Here is an 18288-nt window from a genome sequence, read left to right as displayed (position 1 = left end):
TACAGAATCAAATTACCAAATAAACATGACCAGGACAATTTATTCAATAACAACATGATAAAGAAAAAGTACTTTGAAAGAATTAACTCTGATCAAAGCATTGGCAAACCATGACTCTAGACTAGAAGCACTGTGTCCACCTCCTGAAAGATGACTGACTCAAGGTGAAGAAGGAGAAGGAGGGGGAGGAGGCCATTGCAGTGTTTTTTAGAAATGCACAAAGCAGAAGAGTTCAGAAGGAAGCTCTGAAAGTAATAGGCTAAAATCATTATACATTTTTTTAAAAAAAGCAATAGAGATTTGTAGTTTCATGTGCAAGCCTTTTTTTTTTGGTTTTACTTTGTATGTGGAAATGCTCATTTTAAGTTCAGAATAAGAAAAAAATAGCATATAAGGTGCTATACTATTATTATTCATATCTAATAGTTAAAAGGTATGATTCCAGTCACTAGGCTGTATGATAATTAGTAATGCAATGTTATGGGTTTTTGTTTTCTTGGTAACTTAAATGCAGCAGTTTCAAGAGAAATGTTAAACTCTTTTGTGGCCAGTTTTCCTATATCCTTTTAAGGAAAATAAAAAATCTTGACCCACAATTTATAATTACTACTAATAAAAATAAATTCCCTCACTTACGACGCATTTAGCAACTTAAAACTTCTTTTTGAAAGAGCTAAGAGGAATCTGAGATCAACTAGCCCAGACTCTTTATCTTACAGGAGAAAGTGAGGTATATGAGAATACCTATACCTCTATAGCTCTACCACTATAGGGAGGGAAAGTGACCTGAACATGATGACACTACTAGCCAGTGGCATGAGCCTGAGCATGGGTAAGAAGAGTTGTCTCACAAACATAAAATGACAGCTTGACAGGCTTTAATTACCACATTAAAAACAACTTCACTTTTAAAACTTTATTGATTTGCCACCTGATTAAAGCATGGAATATTTTAACAGTATTATACATAATATTTTTACATAGAAAACTTTACATAGCATTTCATATTATATAATTCTGCTCATTCTTTCAAAAATGTATACATCCGTTGGGTAAGGAATGCTTTTCATTAAATTACCAGTATTAAATGCACTTAATTATAGCATGTAGATTAAACCAAAGTAGCTATTTAACTAATTTTTAGGCATTTTAAGTAGGTAAAACATACATTTTGCACATGAAATATATTTGATGCAATATGCAGAGAAATCTTTTTAAAAATCAGAACATGAGAAAACAACACCTTTGATCAGTATTGAATTTTTTTGACCAAAGGTTGCTAGCCAGTCATTCTTTAAAATGCTCAGTTTTTATTTTTAAACTTCAAAGTTTCTGATGACAAAAAAAAAACAAATTTGAATTTAAACAATATCATAATACATTAATGGAAAAATACATATTTAGGACCCAGCTTAAATTTAAAACATATCCACTTGCATCATAACAACAAACACTAGAAATGAATGTGATGGACACTCTTGGGTTGAACTTTGTCAAAAAGCCATTTTAGCATTTTTTGGGATTATTTTTGAGGGCTGTAGCCATCATCAAAAGGTATTTTAAAAATTTTTTAGGTTATTTTTATTTTGTGCAAAAGTTAACCTTTTACCTAAATATTCTGACCTTTTTTCAACACTAGAATATAGTATTCGTAATGCATATTCTTTGGTTATATTGGTGTACAGGGATGAGAAAGGGAACAATAGAATATTTTATCAGAAAAAATTCTGTCTAGAAATGTCCAATTTCCCTTCCTAGGTTCATCATCATGATGCCCATGGCTATATAGTTCACCATTTCACAATGAAGAAAAAACAACTGGTGTATGAAACATCGACATTTTAAAGAATATCGTTCAGACACAATCAACATTTAAAGCATTGTGAAAAAGAAGGTTGTGAGCTCTTCATTTTCCCTACTCTGTAGCTTTACTGAATGGAAATCTTCACCAAAACCAGACACCCAAATCATCAATTTCTGAGTAACAGAGGTTATAAGGTCAACTCTTAAGGAAGTAATTAATCTAAGGAGAAGAATAAATTTATTCAAGAATCAGACTGTGCTTAATATCTCACCACTAGAGGCTAAGTGCTCTTTTTAGCACTTTTTCAATCCAGCATCATGGAAACTGGTCTAGACGATTTTATATCAAGCTTTCTAAAAGGATCATTGCCAGCAAAACTAAAATGTCATGTTCAAAAAAAGGCTTTTCCTTAAAATGATTAAAAAAAATTAAAGCTTGAATGTTCAAAGGGAGAATGCTGCCCCAGATTTCTGAGAAGGGAAATCTTGTGATTCATGAGTAGGTGTCTAAAAAGTAATATAGGCACAGCTTACAGAATGATACCTTGGCCAATATCATCTGACAAAAGCAACAGTAATACATTATAACTAAACTCCATCTAATATCAGGAAACCCTGGTCACTGTTGGGCTGACTACTCATTTATAACCTGGCTTCTGTGGAATTACCTGCCTCCTACACAAGGTAATTTTGCCTAATATTGTGTTTTCAAGGAATAAACTAAAGGCAATGGAAGCATGTGGCTAATATAACTGAAAATTCATAGGATTCACATTTGGTGAAACAATGGCACACTAAAAACACACAGAAAGGTGTCTCCAATGCAAAAGGGGCAGTCATTATGAGGACCAGAATGCATATGGATAGAGATGCTTGGTTTTTCTGGCTATACTAAGTATAAACAAATATCAACAGAAACTACCAATATATTTAACAACCTACAGCACCAGGGAATGAGTCTTTGTACTGAGTTGGATGTTGCTAGGTAAAGAAGCAATGACTTCAAACATAAATAAGTTAGAGGCAACATTTAAAAAAATTTGAACCGTGGTAAAATATATCTATTTATTCCTTTCTACTGAATTCAACTTTCTTATGTGCATTTAGTAACTTAAAGGCCCCAAATCCCTATTGTTTCTTTGGTAATAAAATTAAACTCTCTTAGGGAATAGGGAGAAAAACCTAGATAAAGAATTCTGATGGCCAAAACCTGCTGGTCAAGGCTGTAAAAAAAAAAAAAAGTATTAGTGAGAACTTTTATTAACAAGAACACCAGGAATCTTACTCAGAAAAGAAACCTAAATCCATCGGATCTACAAACTGGTTTCCCAAGAAATCAACCTCTAAGGCCCCAGAAATTCATATTAATTAAAACTCAACTAAAAGGATCAGAGGGTACAGTTAGAAACAAATATATTTTAATAATTTTGAAATAATACTTTTTATAATTCTCAGTGCTGCTAGATGCAGCTCATGAAAGGGCTCAGATTGCACAGAGTAAGGATTTTATTTTCCTTGCCTATAACACATTAAACTTGAGACCTTCCCATGATACAGTATATAGTGGTCTATTTTCAGACCACTGCATCTATAGTTTAGGTATACTGCAATTAGGTTATTGCACTGTCAGCAGTGGATGAGAATTCTAGAGCCTATTCCAAAGTGTGTCACCAGAGGTGATTAACTGCAGTGCTTGACCCTGTCTGTTTTCTGGCTATCCTAACATTGTGACATGTGCTCACTTCAGTTTAAACACAATGACTCTGGACAGCAGAAATCATAGTGTGATGCCTGAGGCCTCTCTCCCCCAAAGTCACTACTAACAGGTCCTGCAAAGCTATGATATTAACAATGGGGCATACTCTCAATTCTGTAATAAAAATAAAAAATGCCCTGATATTTATTTTTCAAATATAAATTAACTCTGACTAAATAGACATCTTCACTATTACTTAATATACTATATTTAAGAGGGAATAGATTGGACAACAAATCCTGGAAATGTTTTTTAACTTTCCACATACATTCTTACTTCAGTTTGAGCAGTTTCCCTCAGATGTTTGCCTTCTCTGATGGCTTAGCTCTAAGGTATTTAATACATAGGGAAGTAGGAGTCATTCACTATAGTCACTGTTATTGCCCAATCTTAACTGTAGCACATTTAAACTTTTGATAAAAGCTGTCTATAAAATACCTTTAAAAACTCTCAGACAGCAAGAGGTAAACCTCCTTTCCCTGTACTTTCTACAAACTGGGCTAACAATAGCTGATCCTAACACATACCCAACCTGATCTAGCTTAATGTACACTCAAAGAACAACAAAAAAAATCCAGCCTAGTTTTTAGGTGGCAGTGAGCCATTACAATATATTTTATTAACATACTCTCTAAACAGCACAAACCTATACAACTATATTCATTATTTTCAAAGATAGAAATTCTCTCCATAAATCATTTACAACCAATTATGTGAATTAGAAAATGACAGCATCTTTCAATGACAGATTTGATAGACTTTGAATCAGCAAACAGGAACAGGAACAGAATGACAGGGGTGAAACAAACAGACGTCAATTTGACTATTAACTCAGTATGCAACAATTTAAATCAAATATTACCAACCCTTAGTTAAGCTACTTTTATGAGATGTTCCTTGTTGGCCAGAGTAGGATGGACACTTTTCCAAACCATAGTTTGAAATGCAAAATGCTGCTTCCTTGGTTTTCACAGTAAAGCACCAATGAGCATTTCTCCCCTTGTGAATGAAGGGTCAGCCATGACCAATCTTGATTGGAACTACCAGCTTGGCAGCTGTGTCCCTGTTAGCTGTAATGGCTCTTTTGGAATCCATATTTTGTACACGGCACCTATACGGAGGAAAAACTTCCGCAGAACAGCTCGAAGCTCAGGAATCAGGTCAAACTGCATAATTTCACATAGGTAGGGATAATACATGGAAGCATGTGCTTTAAACTGGAAAGAGAAAAAACACTTGTGAATCATATAAAATTAGATGAGGAGCTTATTATTTACAGAATTACAGATACAGACTTGTCTTTTCCTAGGATTCATTAATAACATTTTCAGTATTTGATAACATAATCATACACTAGATACTGCATTCAGCTTTAGAACCAATTCCTCATAAATATGTCAGAAAACTTTATCTTCACTGGGAAAATGTTAACAACATAAAGGTATTCAAACATTTCCTCGACTATAATACTCAGTACCTCAATAACTTGAGTCTTGAACTCTGGTGTCCTTTTGTAGCAGAGCGTAACAAATTTTTAAATTCTAAACCAGTTTCATAGCTTCTATTCTTTCTAAGTCAATGCGTGTTGTTTGAGTTGTAATTAAAACCCAACTCTGAATTTAAAATATTCAGAGATGGGGTGAGTTAAGTAAAACACAATGCTCAGACTTAACAACAAAATACAATAAATTACAATACTTACCTTTTCATCACTTATTTTGAGCGTTTTGGTTAGAAGTAACAGTAATAGGTTTGTCCAGGCCTCTCGATGGCTTTCTGAATTTACGGTAATAAAATAACCAAGAGCTTCACTACAAACACTATGGGGAAAATCAGAGAGGAATATTCTTATATAAATTCATTCATTCAGTATTCATTAACCAAATATTTACCATGAACAAACTAATATTTTCCCAAACATCCCCTACTTTCCTATCTGGCTCGGTACTATTCCGTATGCTTTGAATGCCTTCTTCCTCTGTTCCCACCTGCTAACCTCTCTCTTTCAAGACCCAATTCAAACATCCCTTTTTCTAGAATCTTTCCAGATCTTCCTATATAGAAGCATTCTATATTGTACCTATCTCTCAGAATTCTGTACCCTCTTATATACCTGTCAGATGTGATTTGGATTACAGATACTGGTATACATGTGTTATTTTCTCCTATTAGAATGAGAAGCTCCTTCAGTGTAGGAACTATATATTATTTATCTCTAACACTCAAAATAGAGGACAGTACATAATACTGATACTCTGTAGGTACTTAATAAAAACCTATTAAAGGAATAATAGAACCTGTGGAAATATAAAGATAAATATAATGCTGTTCTTGCCCTCAAGAAGCCTAAGAACCAACAAGGGACATTAGACATATATGTAGATAAATGATATGTAAAACAATGTATCAGATGTATATGGTATTTTAAGGTTTACAAAGCACTTTCCTTACAACTACCTTGAGTCACTATGTTACAAAGTTTCAGAGATCAGATCTGAACTCCAATTTCACATCCAAATCTAAATGTTATGATAAAAATGAAGGGGATTATTGCTCATCTATGGTTAGCATTTAGTGATTATTTCTAGCACTGTGGAAGGAACTATGGCAGCAAAGAAGCATATCACACAATGGTCCCTGGAAAGACAAGCTCTCTACATATACAACAGGGAGGGGATAACTAACTCCAAGTCAATGTATACATGCACAATGCAGATGGCACAGACAACAAACACCATATAAACCAAGCACACAGAGAAGACGGAACAAAGATTATAGAGAAAACCCAATTCTTTTGTGATTTTATAATCCACACTTTCTCCCACTTTATATACTGCTTCATCTTTCAGTCTCATACTTCTCATTTTGTTTTCTGTCACAGAAAAGGTTTTAATATCTTAAGAGAGGTTATGAAATCTCCTTCTCTGGAGATTTATAAAAATACACATAAAACCTCTGGAGCACATTTTAAGCACAAGTCTGACATTTTAAAGATCCTTTTTTGCCACTAAGTCTAATAAAGAAAATTTATAAAGATCAAGCAAGATTTGTAAATATTTCATCAGAAAATTAATTGTAGATAAAACACTGGACATGTATCAGAAAACCTAGTGGCTGAAGTCCTGGTCCTGACTTTTATTTGTTGTATGACCCCAAGAAAGAAATTTTAGGGGAGGCTAGGTGGCAAAGTAAATAGAGCACTGGCCTTAGAGTCAGGAGGACCTGAGTTCAAATCCAGCCTCAGACACTTAACACTAGCTGTATGACCTTGGGCAAGTCACTTAACTCCAATTGCCTTGCCTTCCCCCCTCCAAAAAGCAAAAAACAACAAAAAAACCCCATCATTTTAACTGCTGAACCTCAGTTTTCCTGTTCTGTAAAATGGGGATAATCATGCTTGTTACCCTGCTTCACAGGGTTGTTTCAAACAAAGGTCTCTGTAAATCTCAAAATGCTATGGAAAGATACATTGTTATTATTGTGTCAGATATTGCTATAGCATGTGGTAATTTTACATTTATAAAGTGCCTTTTTAAAACATTTAAGTTTTTAAATTCTTTATCTACATTATTTCATTTTCTTTTTTTGTTTTTAAAAATTAATTTATTTTTAGTTTTCAATATTCACTTCCACAAGATTTTGGGTTCCAAATTTTCTCCCCATCTCTCCTCTCCCCCCACCCCAAGACAATGTGCATTCTGATTACCCCTTCCCTCAATGTGCCCTCCCTTCTACCACCTCCCCCCCTTTTTTTTTTTTTTTGCTTTTTTGGAGGGCAATTGGGGTGAAGTGACTTGCCCAAGGTCACATAGCTAGTATTTTTTGTGTTAAGTGTTTGAGGCTGGATTTGAACTCAGGTCCTCCTGACTCCAGGATCAGTGCTCTATTCACTGCGCCACCTAGCAGCCCCCTCCTCCCTTCTTTTCTTCCCTCTCTCTCTTCTATTCTCCTGTAGGGCAAGATGGATTTCTATATACCATTGCCTGTATATCTAATTTCTCAGTCACAGTAAAAACAAGTTCCAACATTCCCTTCTAAAACTTGGAGTTCCAAATTCCCTTCCTTCCTCCCTCCCCACCCACTCCCATTGAGAAGGCAAGCAATTCAATATAGATTATCTATGTGTAGTCATGCAAAACACTTCCATAATAGTCATGTTGTGAACGACTAACTATATTTCCCTCCATCCTATCCCACCCCCCACTTATTCTGTTCTCTCCTTTGATCCTGTCCCTCTCCAAAAGTGTTTGTTTCTGATTACCCCCTCCTGCAACCTGCCCTCCCTTCTATCATTCCCCCCTCTCTTATCCCCTTCCCCTCTATTTTCCTGTAGGGTAAGATTGATACCCATACCCAATTGAGGGGGTATGTTGTTCCTTCCTTAAGCCAAAAACAATGAGAATAAGGTTCACTGATTCCCTCTCCTCTCCACTGTAAAAGCTTTTTCTTGCCTCTTTTATGGGAGATAATTTACCCCATTTTACTTCTCCCTTTTCCCTTCTCTGAGTGCATTCCTCTTTTACCCCTTAATTTTATTTTTTAGACATCATCCCTTCATATTCAACTTACCCTGTGCCCATCCTGTGTCTATATAAATATTCCCTCCAACTACCCTAATACTGGGAAAGGCCTCATGAGTTACAAATATTATCTTTGCATCTACATTATTTCATTTTCTTCAACTACCTGGTGAGGTAGTAAGGGCAGATTCTAACATGGAACATTCTTAGAACTGGACAGTGTCCTAGGTTGAAAGGGCTCAACTCTGTGAAATGAGGGGTTCACAGAGGGGTCTATACCCAAGTTCATAGTGTTAATTATTAAGTTATGAAGTTCACACTGATTCCAGGTCCAACTTATTTTTTTCAAGCATGTGATACTATGTGTCTACTTGACAACCATTACCATCTCCATTTTATTGATAAGTAAATAGACTTAAATAAATGTTTAGGGACCTAGGCAAGGTCCAACAGCAAGCTAGTAATAGACACATATTGATTCTAGAAAATAAATGTTTAGGGACCTAGGCAAGGTCCAACAGTAAGCTAGTAATAGACACATATTGATTCTAGAAAGACAAGGGCATTTCCCACTGTATTAGATTTTCTTCCAATTTTAATTCCATTTTGTATTGTATAATTAAGATCTTATATATGTATTTTATACACACACATACACACATCCTTTTTTAAATAAATACTCTTTCCTTTTCCCATCCCCATTAAATAAATGATGTCTATCCTATCTCCCCCCACCCCTTTTTGAAAAACAAAAGAGCCACCATACGTTAAAAGTCGATGCTGTATCTCTTCCCAGGAATCTTTGCGGTTTTCATCAATATACATTCGGAAGAGAATTCTTAAACAACATGCCAGACTGCTGGTCTCTTGTTTTAAAAGATTGGGTTTAGATTTGCCTTTAAATCCTAAAATTGATTAATGCAAAATAAATACTTTTGGAATAATTCTTAAAAAACAATTAAGAAGGAACATGAGAACTTTAAATACAACAATTACTTCTGGAACTGAGAAAAAAAAGGACTATACATTTTTATACATTCATGTTCATGGCACACAAGATAATTCCACCTAGTAACAAAATAAATAAGAATGTCTCACAGCATCACAGTAATTACATTCCTTAAATATGATAGCTCTTTAACATACAACTACAGATGTCTGATTCAGGGGGTTTTCTGGTTTCTACCTGTTATTTCATTGGTGTGGGGAACTTTCTCTACTAATGAAGATCAGGAACTCTCAGTCTTGGAGAGCTGTCCAAGGTCCTTAGAGAAATGATTTAGCCAGGGTCATAGCCACTGTCTATCAGAAGCAGGGCTTGAGTCCAGGCCACCCTATCATTCTGGCTACTCTATTGCAATGTCCCTCACTCAGTCATATGCTATAAAGTTAATTTAATAAATCAATCAAAACGTGCAAGAGTATAGGAAGTTTCATGACAAATCAAAGGGATTAACCAAGTCAAATGTACAGATGATCTACGCAAGTCACTGACATCATTACCATCAGAGATGTTTTACTATATATGATTAGAAGAATAAGATTTGGAGAAATTTTTAAAAAATGGAGTAGGGTGTTTGTTTCAGACAAAATAGAAATATGGGAGAAAACTTATATATGATACTTTTTAAAGGCATATTTTATAGAAATGAAGTCACTCTGTTAATTTGACAGAGATAAGTACTGAGAAAAAAGTAGAAAATTCGAGACATCTCCTACTACACACACACTTGCTTGCTCTCTCTCTCTTTTGTAATTTGGGAGGAGAAAACTCAGAAACTTTCCATTTTTTCTTGGCCCTTTATATATCCATATGTAATCCTTTTTCACAGCACAATTTTAAAATGAGATTCATTATTTTAATTCTACTTTCATCCTCTAAATCATTTCCCCCTAAACAACTCAAGGAAAAGAATATTTTCTGGCTATGGTACAAAATGCAAAATACTTTCTCTTTAATACCTTAGACTAGTAATTAGATGATCTCACCTTACTTAATAAAATTCAATTTTTGCTTACCTGCTCTCCATAGGACTGTTCGTTGTTCATAATTTGAGTTAAAGGCCTTTGAGAATGAATGAGACTCTTGCAAACAGTCTAGTAATTTAAAAAGATGCTGTGAAGACATGTATTTATACATTCCTTGATCCTCTGTGTCTATGTGAATATCAGCATCCAGTGTGTCTCTCTAGGAAGTAAGAGTAGGCATAATTGAGAGACATCATAGGATTTAAAATAGGAAGATAATTTAGATGAAGTAGTTTTTGCATATTAGCAAGTAAGAAGGCTAAGATTTGATATCAGACCTTACCTGGCAGTAAGGAAAATACTGCCTTTTGGTGGGGAGGAGAGTAGATCCCCACTGACATATTTGCAATCAACTGCTTCTAGTCTAAATACAGTGAATAATAATACAGTTATCCCTTCCACATCATGGGGGAGGAGAGGTGCGGTACTCCAGCAATCTGGAAAATCCACATAAAAACTTTTGGCCTTTGCACTACAGAAGAAGTTTTAATTTATTCTTTTTCTTTTATGGGGTGTTTACAATACCTTATTGTAAAATTTGGGCTAAGTACTTGGTCATAGGCTCTGTGCAGTCTGCTGGCCTTTGCATGTCATCTATGGCTTCCACAAAACTCCCCCCAAATTCCCATTTCCTACACTGATTTGTGATATACTGAAACTGTAATGGGGAAAGTCACAATGTAGAAAGGATAACTATAGTTGGTATTGCACTTAATGGTTTACAGAGTGCTTCAGAAGACAACATTTTATTTGATTCTTCACAGGTCTGTGAAATATCTCTTGTATGAATTACTCTTATTTTATACATAATAAAACTTGGATTCAAAGAAGCAAAGTATTTTACTCAAGAACACACAGAGTCAGAACCTGAATTCAGGTTTTCTAACAATGTTTGTGCCACTATACTGACTGGTCTCTACTTCTCACTTGGTGAACATTTCCCCTATTTCAAGGTCTCCAGATGGAGGTGTTGCTTAGTCACTTCCTCCTAGGGGCCACTTTTCCTTTCCATCCTTATTTCATATTAATCTTCTCCAAGTGTACTGCAATCTCATGCCTTTTCTCTGGCATTCTTCAGAATCTCGGAGTCTCCCTTTATTCACAAGCTCAAAACCTATCTATTCCCTTTCCAAGTCCAATTCAGATGCCACCTCCTCTTCAAAGAATTTCTAGTTATCTCAAATTGGTAATGACAAAGGTAACATAGCAGGGTGTAGTCTTTAATGAGTTCCCTGCAATAAGGATTAATTTCTTATATAAACTTGTATCACCTGAAATGATGATCAAAGTACTCTGTACTTGACAGACACCAACCAAATGCTGTATCACCAACAAAAATAAAAGGGAGTTTGGGTGGACAAGATGCAATGCCACAAACATGAAACCTTACCTGAGCTGCCACCATGTGCTCAGCATCCTCCTTTTTGCTGGTTGCCGGATAGAATACTATGTTATCAATGGTCTGTATCAATTCTAACTGAACCACACACTTGATCAGGAGGCCAGCAAATAGCTTCTGGTCTATGTGGACAAGGCAAATTAAAAGGCAAAAATAAATTGGAAATTACAGCAGTAATTAAGACCATGAAATTTAACTGAATTTGGACACAACACATAACCAGAAATAGACAATGAAACTACAGATTCAGTTTGGGCTGAAGATGTGTGAATTTCAAAAACTGGTTTGAAAATGACTAATTCCTCTCCAGACATAGCTAGTCAGCATGAAACCAGGTGTCTTGTTTGGGAGAAATTAGAAGCCAAGAAAATTGGTAGAAGGCAGATCCCAATCATGGTTTCAATCATCTAATTACACTACATTTAAGGGTTCCATGAAGTACTCCAACTACAAGTCAACTACCTGTCCCCCTGCTTACACTCATTCCAAAGGCTCTGTGAAGAGCCACCTACTCAGGAGACATTTCATCAACTGAAGACGTCCTCATTTCTTCCCCAGTTAGAAGTGATTTCTTCATCCCTAGTCTCTTATCCTTCTCTACGTAACTACTTCTCTGTACCTGTCACAGTCTAATGTGTAATATAGCTACCTGTGTAGATCTCATTCCTGACATGGACTATAAGCTACTTAAAGGCAGGGGCTCTGTCCTGTGTAACCTCTGATTTTCTATCACTTATCAGAGGGATCTGCACATGTGATTTCATGGGAAATTCTTAAAGAAAAAATTTTGAATTTACTTTAAAAATAAACATTCTATCTTGTGCTTTTAGAGATGTTAAAGGCATCTATCATGCAGGAAAAATCCCTCTCTCCATAACAAATCCCACAGCAAAGCTTTACTTAAATGGAAATGTTTTCCTACCAGGTCTCTTCCACTCTGATCCCAGTATTTAGCGAAGTACTATGCATGTAGTATACGCTTTATTTTAAAATTAATGAATAGGGGCGGAGTCAAGATGGCAGACTAGAAGCAGGACCTCCCTGCTGATCCAGCTTCCACCTTCCCCAATCCATGTAAAAAGGGGCTCTAAACAAACTTTGGAGCTGCAGAACCCACAAAATGACACAGAAAAGCTAACCTCCTGCTGAGGACAGCCCAGCAGGAATCGGCCAGTGAGCGGAGCCCAGCCCCACTCTGAGTCTTAAGCCCCAGGGTGTGCCTGACCAGCTGCCGGGGCAGAGGGAATCCAGATCAGCAGCAGCTGTGGCCATTTCCAGATTTATCAACACATAGATGCGAAGAACAAAGTGAGAGGTCAGTGCAGTCTCGACTTTGGGACCCAGTAAGTGGGAGTGTGTGGCTTTTGCCCCTAGGGGCGAGAAGTTGCTGAGCTGCAGGCACAGCCAGCCAGCCCCCATGGCAGCTTCACCTCCAGGCCTGCAGAGTGTAGGGGGACCAAGCACCAGTCTGAGGGGTAATTGCTCTTGCTTTAACCTTCTTGGATCTGGATTGCAGTCTAGGCTGGAGGTCCTGGGGTGTGTGTCCAGCTTGCCAGAGCATGTGGAGACCTCAGAGAGGGCACCCATCTAATACTTCCGGCAGCTGAGAAAACCCCAACATTTGGGACGAAAGCTCCCCTGTCTGGTGGCAGAGTCCTACTGTGGCAAAAAGCCCAGGAGTCAAGTGACTGAGGGGCAACATGACCAGGCAAAAGAAACAAAGCAGACAGAAGATTCCAACATTACACTCCTGTTTTGGAGACAAAAAGGAGCAAGCATGGAACAGGAGGAAGATGGTGAAGTCAGAACTCCTCCACCAAAAGCTTTAAAGGAAAATACGAGCTGGTTACAGGCCATAGAGGACCTTAAGAAGCAGATAAGAGAAGTGGAGGAAAAACTGGGAAGAGAAATGAGAATGATGCAAGAAAATTACAAAATGAGAGTCAACAGCCTGACTGAGAAAAATAACACCTTGAAAAACAGACTAACTCAAATGGCAAAAGAGGCTCAAAAAGGCAATGAGGAGAACAATGCCTTAAAAATCCGAATTTGCCAGATGGAAAAAGAATCTTGAAAGCTCAATGAGGAAAATCATTGCTTCAGAATTAGATTGGAGCAAATGGAAGCTAATGACTTTATGAGAAATCAAGATGCCGTTAAACAGATCCAAACAAATGAAAGAATAGAAGGAAATGTGAAATATCTCATAGGAAAAAACCACTGACCTGGAAAATAGATCCAGGAGAGAGAATTTAAAAATTATTGGACTACCTGAAAGCCATGATCAAAGTAAGAACCTAGAAATCATCCTCCAGGAAGTTCTCAAAGAAAACTGCCCTGATGTTTTAGAACCAGAGGGCAAAATAGAGGTTGAAAGAATCCACCGATCACCTCCTGAAAAAGATCCCAAAAAGAAAACCAAAAAGGAGATCCAAAGATCCAAGATCCAAAAAGGAATATTATGACCACGTTCCGGAATTCAAATCCAAAGATGCAAGATCCAAAAAGGAATATTATGGCCACGTTCCGGAATTCCCAGATTAAGAAGAGAGTATTACAAGCAGCCAGGAAGAAATAATTTGAATATTGTGGAAACACAATCAGGTTAACCCAGGATCTGGCAACTTCTACATTGAGGGATTGAATATGATATTCCGGAGGTCAAAGGAGCTGGGATTAAAACCAAGAGTCACCTACCCAGCAAAACTGAGTATCACGTTTCAGGGGAAAATATGGTCATTCAGTGGAATAGAGGACTTTCAAGCATTCTTGCTGAAAAAAACCAGAGTTGAATAGAAAATTTGACATTCAGATACAAGAAGCAAGAGAAACATGAGAAGGTAAACAGGGAAAAGAAATCATAAGGAACTTATCAAAGTTGGACTATTAACATTCCTACATGGAAAAACAATAATTGTAACTGATGAAACTTTTCTCAGTAGTTGAAGGGAATAGAAATCTATATATGAGGGTATATGGGCATATGAATACATATGGGAGTGTGTATATATGTTTACAGGTATACATAGATAAAGGGCACAGGACCAATTTAACAGAAAGGGATGATACTTACAAGGTGAAATTAAGAGGTGAGAGAGGAATATAATGAGAGGAGAATGGGGTAAACTATCTCATACAGAAGAGGCAAGGGAAAATGGTTACAATGGAGGGGAAGAATAGGAAGGCAAAAGGGAATGGGTCAACCTTATTCCCATTGAATTTGGCTTGAGGAGGGAATGAAATACACACTAAATAGCGTATCTCATCCTCCAGGAGAGTAGGGGGGAAGGAGATGAGAGGGGGAATGATGGAAGGGAGGGCAGGCTGGGGGGGAGGGAAGTTGGAAGCACCCACTTTTGAAAAGTGACGGGATCAAAGCAGAGAATAGAACAAGTGGGAGGTGGGATAGGAGGGAGGGAAATATAGTCAGTCTTTGTTTTGCATTAGCCACACATTTACAACCTATACTGAACTGCCTATCTTCCCAGTAAGGGTGGGTGACAAGGGAGGAAGGGAATGAATCTGGAATTCAAAGTTTTAAAATAAAATATTCAAATATATATATACTATTATTAATACTATTTTACATGTAATTGAGAAATAAGATATACAGGCACTGGGGCATTGAGATCCACTGGAAACGTCGAAAGGGGTATGGGAGAAAATATAGGAGAGAGAAGATTGGAGGAGGGGATATCATGTGGGACTGCTATTTTGAGGCAGTGGGTAGGGGGGAGAAAATTTGTAACTCAAAATCTGGTGGAAATGAATGATGTAAATCAGGAGTTAATACAGCATTTGGAAAAAAAAAGAAAAAAAATTAATGAATAATAGGGATATCAACCCTAAAAGGTTGAGAATAATCTTTTGGTGATGATGATGACTATGGTAATAAAAAATAAAAAAATCTGGTCTTACTTGTATATGGTCTGCCTTTCCAGCTGTCATCAGTTGGGTTAGAAATCTGGCTCTGACCTCTCTCAGAGGGATTTTTGTCTATGCTGCTTAAAGACTGGCGGTCCAGATCCAGATCCTACAAGTTTATCAGAAAAGAAGAGTATTTACTACGCAATTTGCTTTTCAAGCAAGACTCCATTTGTATAACATATCAAAGTTACTTCATACCATTAATCTCTTTGGCACTGCTTGCATTTAACTTTTCCAATTGTCTCAAAATAAAATCAACCCCGAGTGCTCACTGCAGTGCCCTTAAAAGGCATTAGATTGAGAGATCAAGAATTTGAATTATTTTTCCTCCTATGAAAATTTCAAAATAATGGATGTCTTATTTTAATCTTAAATACTTGATGTCCATTCTTTGGGAATAAAAAACATATTTAATTGATGGCTTTTATTTTTTATACTATTCATTACTTGATATACTCCCCACCCCCAGCACTGAATCCCTTATACCAAATGAGAACAGTTAAACAAAGCTAATCTACAGAGTGATTTGATCTGCTAATATGTACAGTATATCACAACTCACCACTGACAGGAAAGAGACAGATACTTTTTATTATCTATTTCATAGGATGAAAATTGATTACTTAGGCTTTCTTTTAACACTCTTTTCATTTACATTACTTTGGTCCTTGTCTATGTTATATTCATTGAGCTTACTTCACCATTCATCAGCTCCCACAAGTCTTGCCAGGTTTTTATGCAGACCTCTGATTTGCCATTTCTTACTGTGACTTCATTCATTCAATAAAATCCATATGCCACAATCTATTTAGCCATTCTGTCAATCTGTGTGCAGGCATTCCTTGAGAGGGGATCCACTGCTGGTCCATTCATCCACTGAGATGAAATTTGAACCTAGGTCCACTGAATCCAAATCCTGTACTTTACTCACATTATTCTTCCCTTCACTTATTATTTTTTGAAACAGCAGTTCTGCAGCTTATAACCTACTTGTGTCCCACACATTACAGAACTATGGAATCTTTGGGCAGACAACTTTTAAAAAGATGTAGGACCAAAAGAAAAAAAACAAAAGCAAAACTAAACAACTCTACCAAGTGTTTTTCTGATGCTTCATCCTCCATTCCAGCAGGCCTCCATGTCAGCAAACTAAAGCAAGGGAAGAGGAGATGGGAGAGAAAAATGTTAATGGAAAAAGTAGGACTGAATGCAGGGTAAACTGCACATCAGCCACTGCATGAATACTTACATATGTGGAATGGTTGTTTTGAAAATGTCCAGCATACAATTACAAGTTTCATCCCAAACATCAGGGCTGAATTTCTCACCATTTGATATTACCAAGTTTTCTAAACAATTTGTTCCAGATCGGGCCAGCTGTTCATTATCTATAAAATAAGATAACATCTGTCAACAAACTTGCTGCCTTTTCTCTGCCAGCTGTGTTGTCTTTCATGCCACAAGGTGGGAGTGAGAACATGCCACTGGTGGCTGTGCTCCTTGTAAACCTTCAGTGAGAGCAGAGGTGCCACACAGGTTCTCTAAGTGAAGAGCTAAGAGCCAGTTACCTTACGTTACCAACTCCATGTGCTCTATACCCTCCATGGACTAAAGCCCCTCCATGAAGCTTTCCCTGATATAGCTGGATGAAAATAATGCTTTCTCATAGGATTTCATACTCTTTTCTGCCCTTACTGTTCTAATTTACACATAATATTCACAGTACGATAAACCCAGCACTTCACCCTTATTCACCACTGTGGATAGTTACTTTGATATCCAAGGAATGTTAAAATGCACATGGAAGACAAATATTGGTGGAAATTCAGGTAAGTTTAATATTACTTAAAATTATTACAACTGCATTTTAGTCATGAAAAATGCTTGAGATACAAAGGGTGGAATTTGTATTATTATTTAATTCCAAATATAATTATCACCTTAATTATTTCCTGTTTCCTAAATTTTTATCAAGATAGCTCTCTGAAAAATTTTTGGTTATTAATGAGTCCTCAATGTACATTATCAAGCCACATGTAATATTATAGTTTAATAGGGAGCTGAGTATATGGAACACATCAACACATTTCAGACATTATTGTAGGACTGGGATGAAAAGAGTAAGTACCAATGCTTTCCAACAATGGTATCAAAGGTTCTAATATGGAAATATGTTTTGCCTGACTACACACATGTAACCTTTATCAAGTTGCTTGCCTTCTTAATGAGAGGAGAGAAAAGGGAAGGTGGGAGAGAATTTGGAACTCAAACTTATAAAAAAAGATGGTTAAGGAGCGGCCAGGTAGCACAGTGAGTAAGAGCACCGGCTCCAGTGTCGGGATGACCTGGAGATCGAATCCCGGGCTCAGACACTTGGCACCCACCCAGAAACACCTGGCCGTGTAACCTTGAGCAAGTTACTTAACCCCAATTGCTTAGGGGCAGCCAGGTGGCTCAGCGAGTAAGAGCACCGGCTCCAGTGTCGGGATGACCTGGGGATCAAATTCTGGGCTCAGATATTCAGCACCACGCCCAGAAATAACAGGCCGTGTAACCTTCAGCAAGTTACTTAACCCCAATTGCTTTAAAAAAAAATATGGTTAAAATTGTTTGTACATGGGAAAAAATCAATGGTGTAAATAAAACAACACCTTAATGTATATTTTCCTGGAATGCAAACCTGCTTAGTGAGAAGCTGATAGTGAAACAGTTAGTAGAGAGAAATCAAAGTCATTTATAAGGAATAGCTCATATAGACATAAATTTATGATATTTGTCCATGGTGACTCCACACTTCTCAAGCAAAGGGTCATTTACATAGTCCCAAGAAGGCTAGAAGCACAAAGGCACAGCAC

At 36.9% G+C, this 18288-nt stretch overlaps 2 protein-coding genes across 2 annotated transcripts in view; both read right to left on the bottom strand.

Moving 5' to 3' along the window:
- Nucleotides 1-18288, bottom strand: part of CSE1L (chromosome segregation 1 like) — a 415445-nt gene that overhangs the window by 105633 nt on the left and 291524 nt on the right. The gene's annotated exons all lie outside the window — the stretch shown is intronic.
- ARFGEF2 (ARF guanine nucleotide exchange factor 2) overlaps nt 902-18288 on the bottom strand; it is a 132343-nt gene continuing 114956 nt past the window's right edge. The window contains exons 32-39 of the mRNA XM_069072365.1: nt 16683-16821; nt 16528-16582; nt 15425-15539; nt 11498-11628; nt 10099-10267; nt 8846-8984; nt 5262-5379; nt 902-4776 (exon numbers count right to left, since the gene is read on the bottom strand). Coding sequence (XP_068928466.1) covers nt 4600-4776; nt 5262-5379; nt 8846-8984; nt 10099-10267; nt 11498-11628; nt 15425-15539; nt 16528-16582; nt 16683-16821 — 1043 coding nt within the window. The 3' untranslated portion in view covers nt 902-4599. The remainder of the gene's footprint in view (nt 4777-5261; nt 5380-8845; nt 8985-10098; nt 10268-11497; nt 11629-15424; nt 15540-16527; nt 16583-16682; nt 16822-18288) is intronic.

The sequence above is a fragment of the Petaurus breviceps genome, unplaced genomic scaffold, assembly GCF_028583685.1.
Source record: "Petaurus breviceps papuanus isolate PSGF00001 unplaced genomic scaffold, PetGlider_PUasm1.0 90847, whole genome shotgun sequence".
Taxonomy (NCBI): domain Eukaryota; kingdom Metazoa; phylum Chordata; class Mammalia; order Diprotodontia; family Petauridae; genus Petaurus; species Petaurus breviceps.
This window is presented reverse-complemented; position numbering and strand designations above follow the sequence as displayed.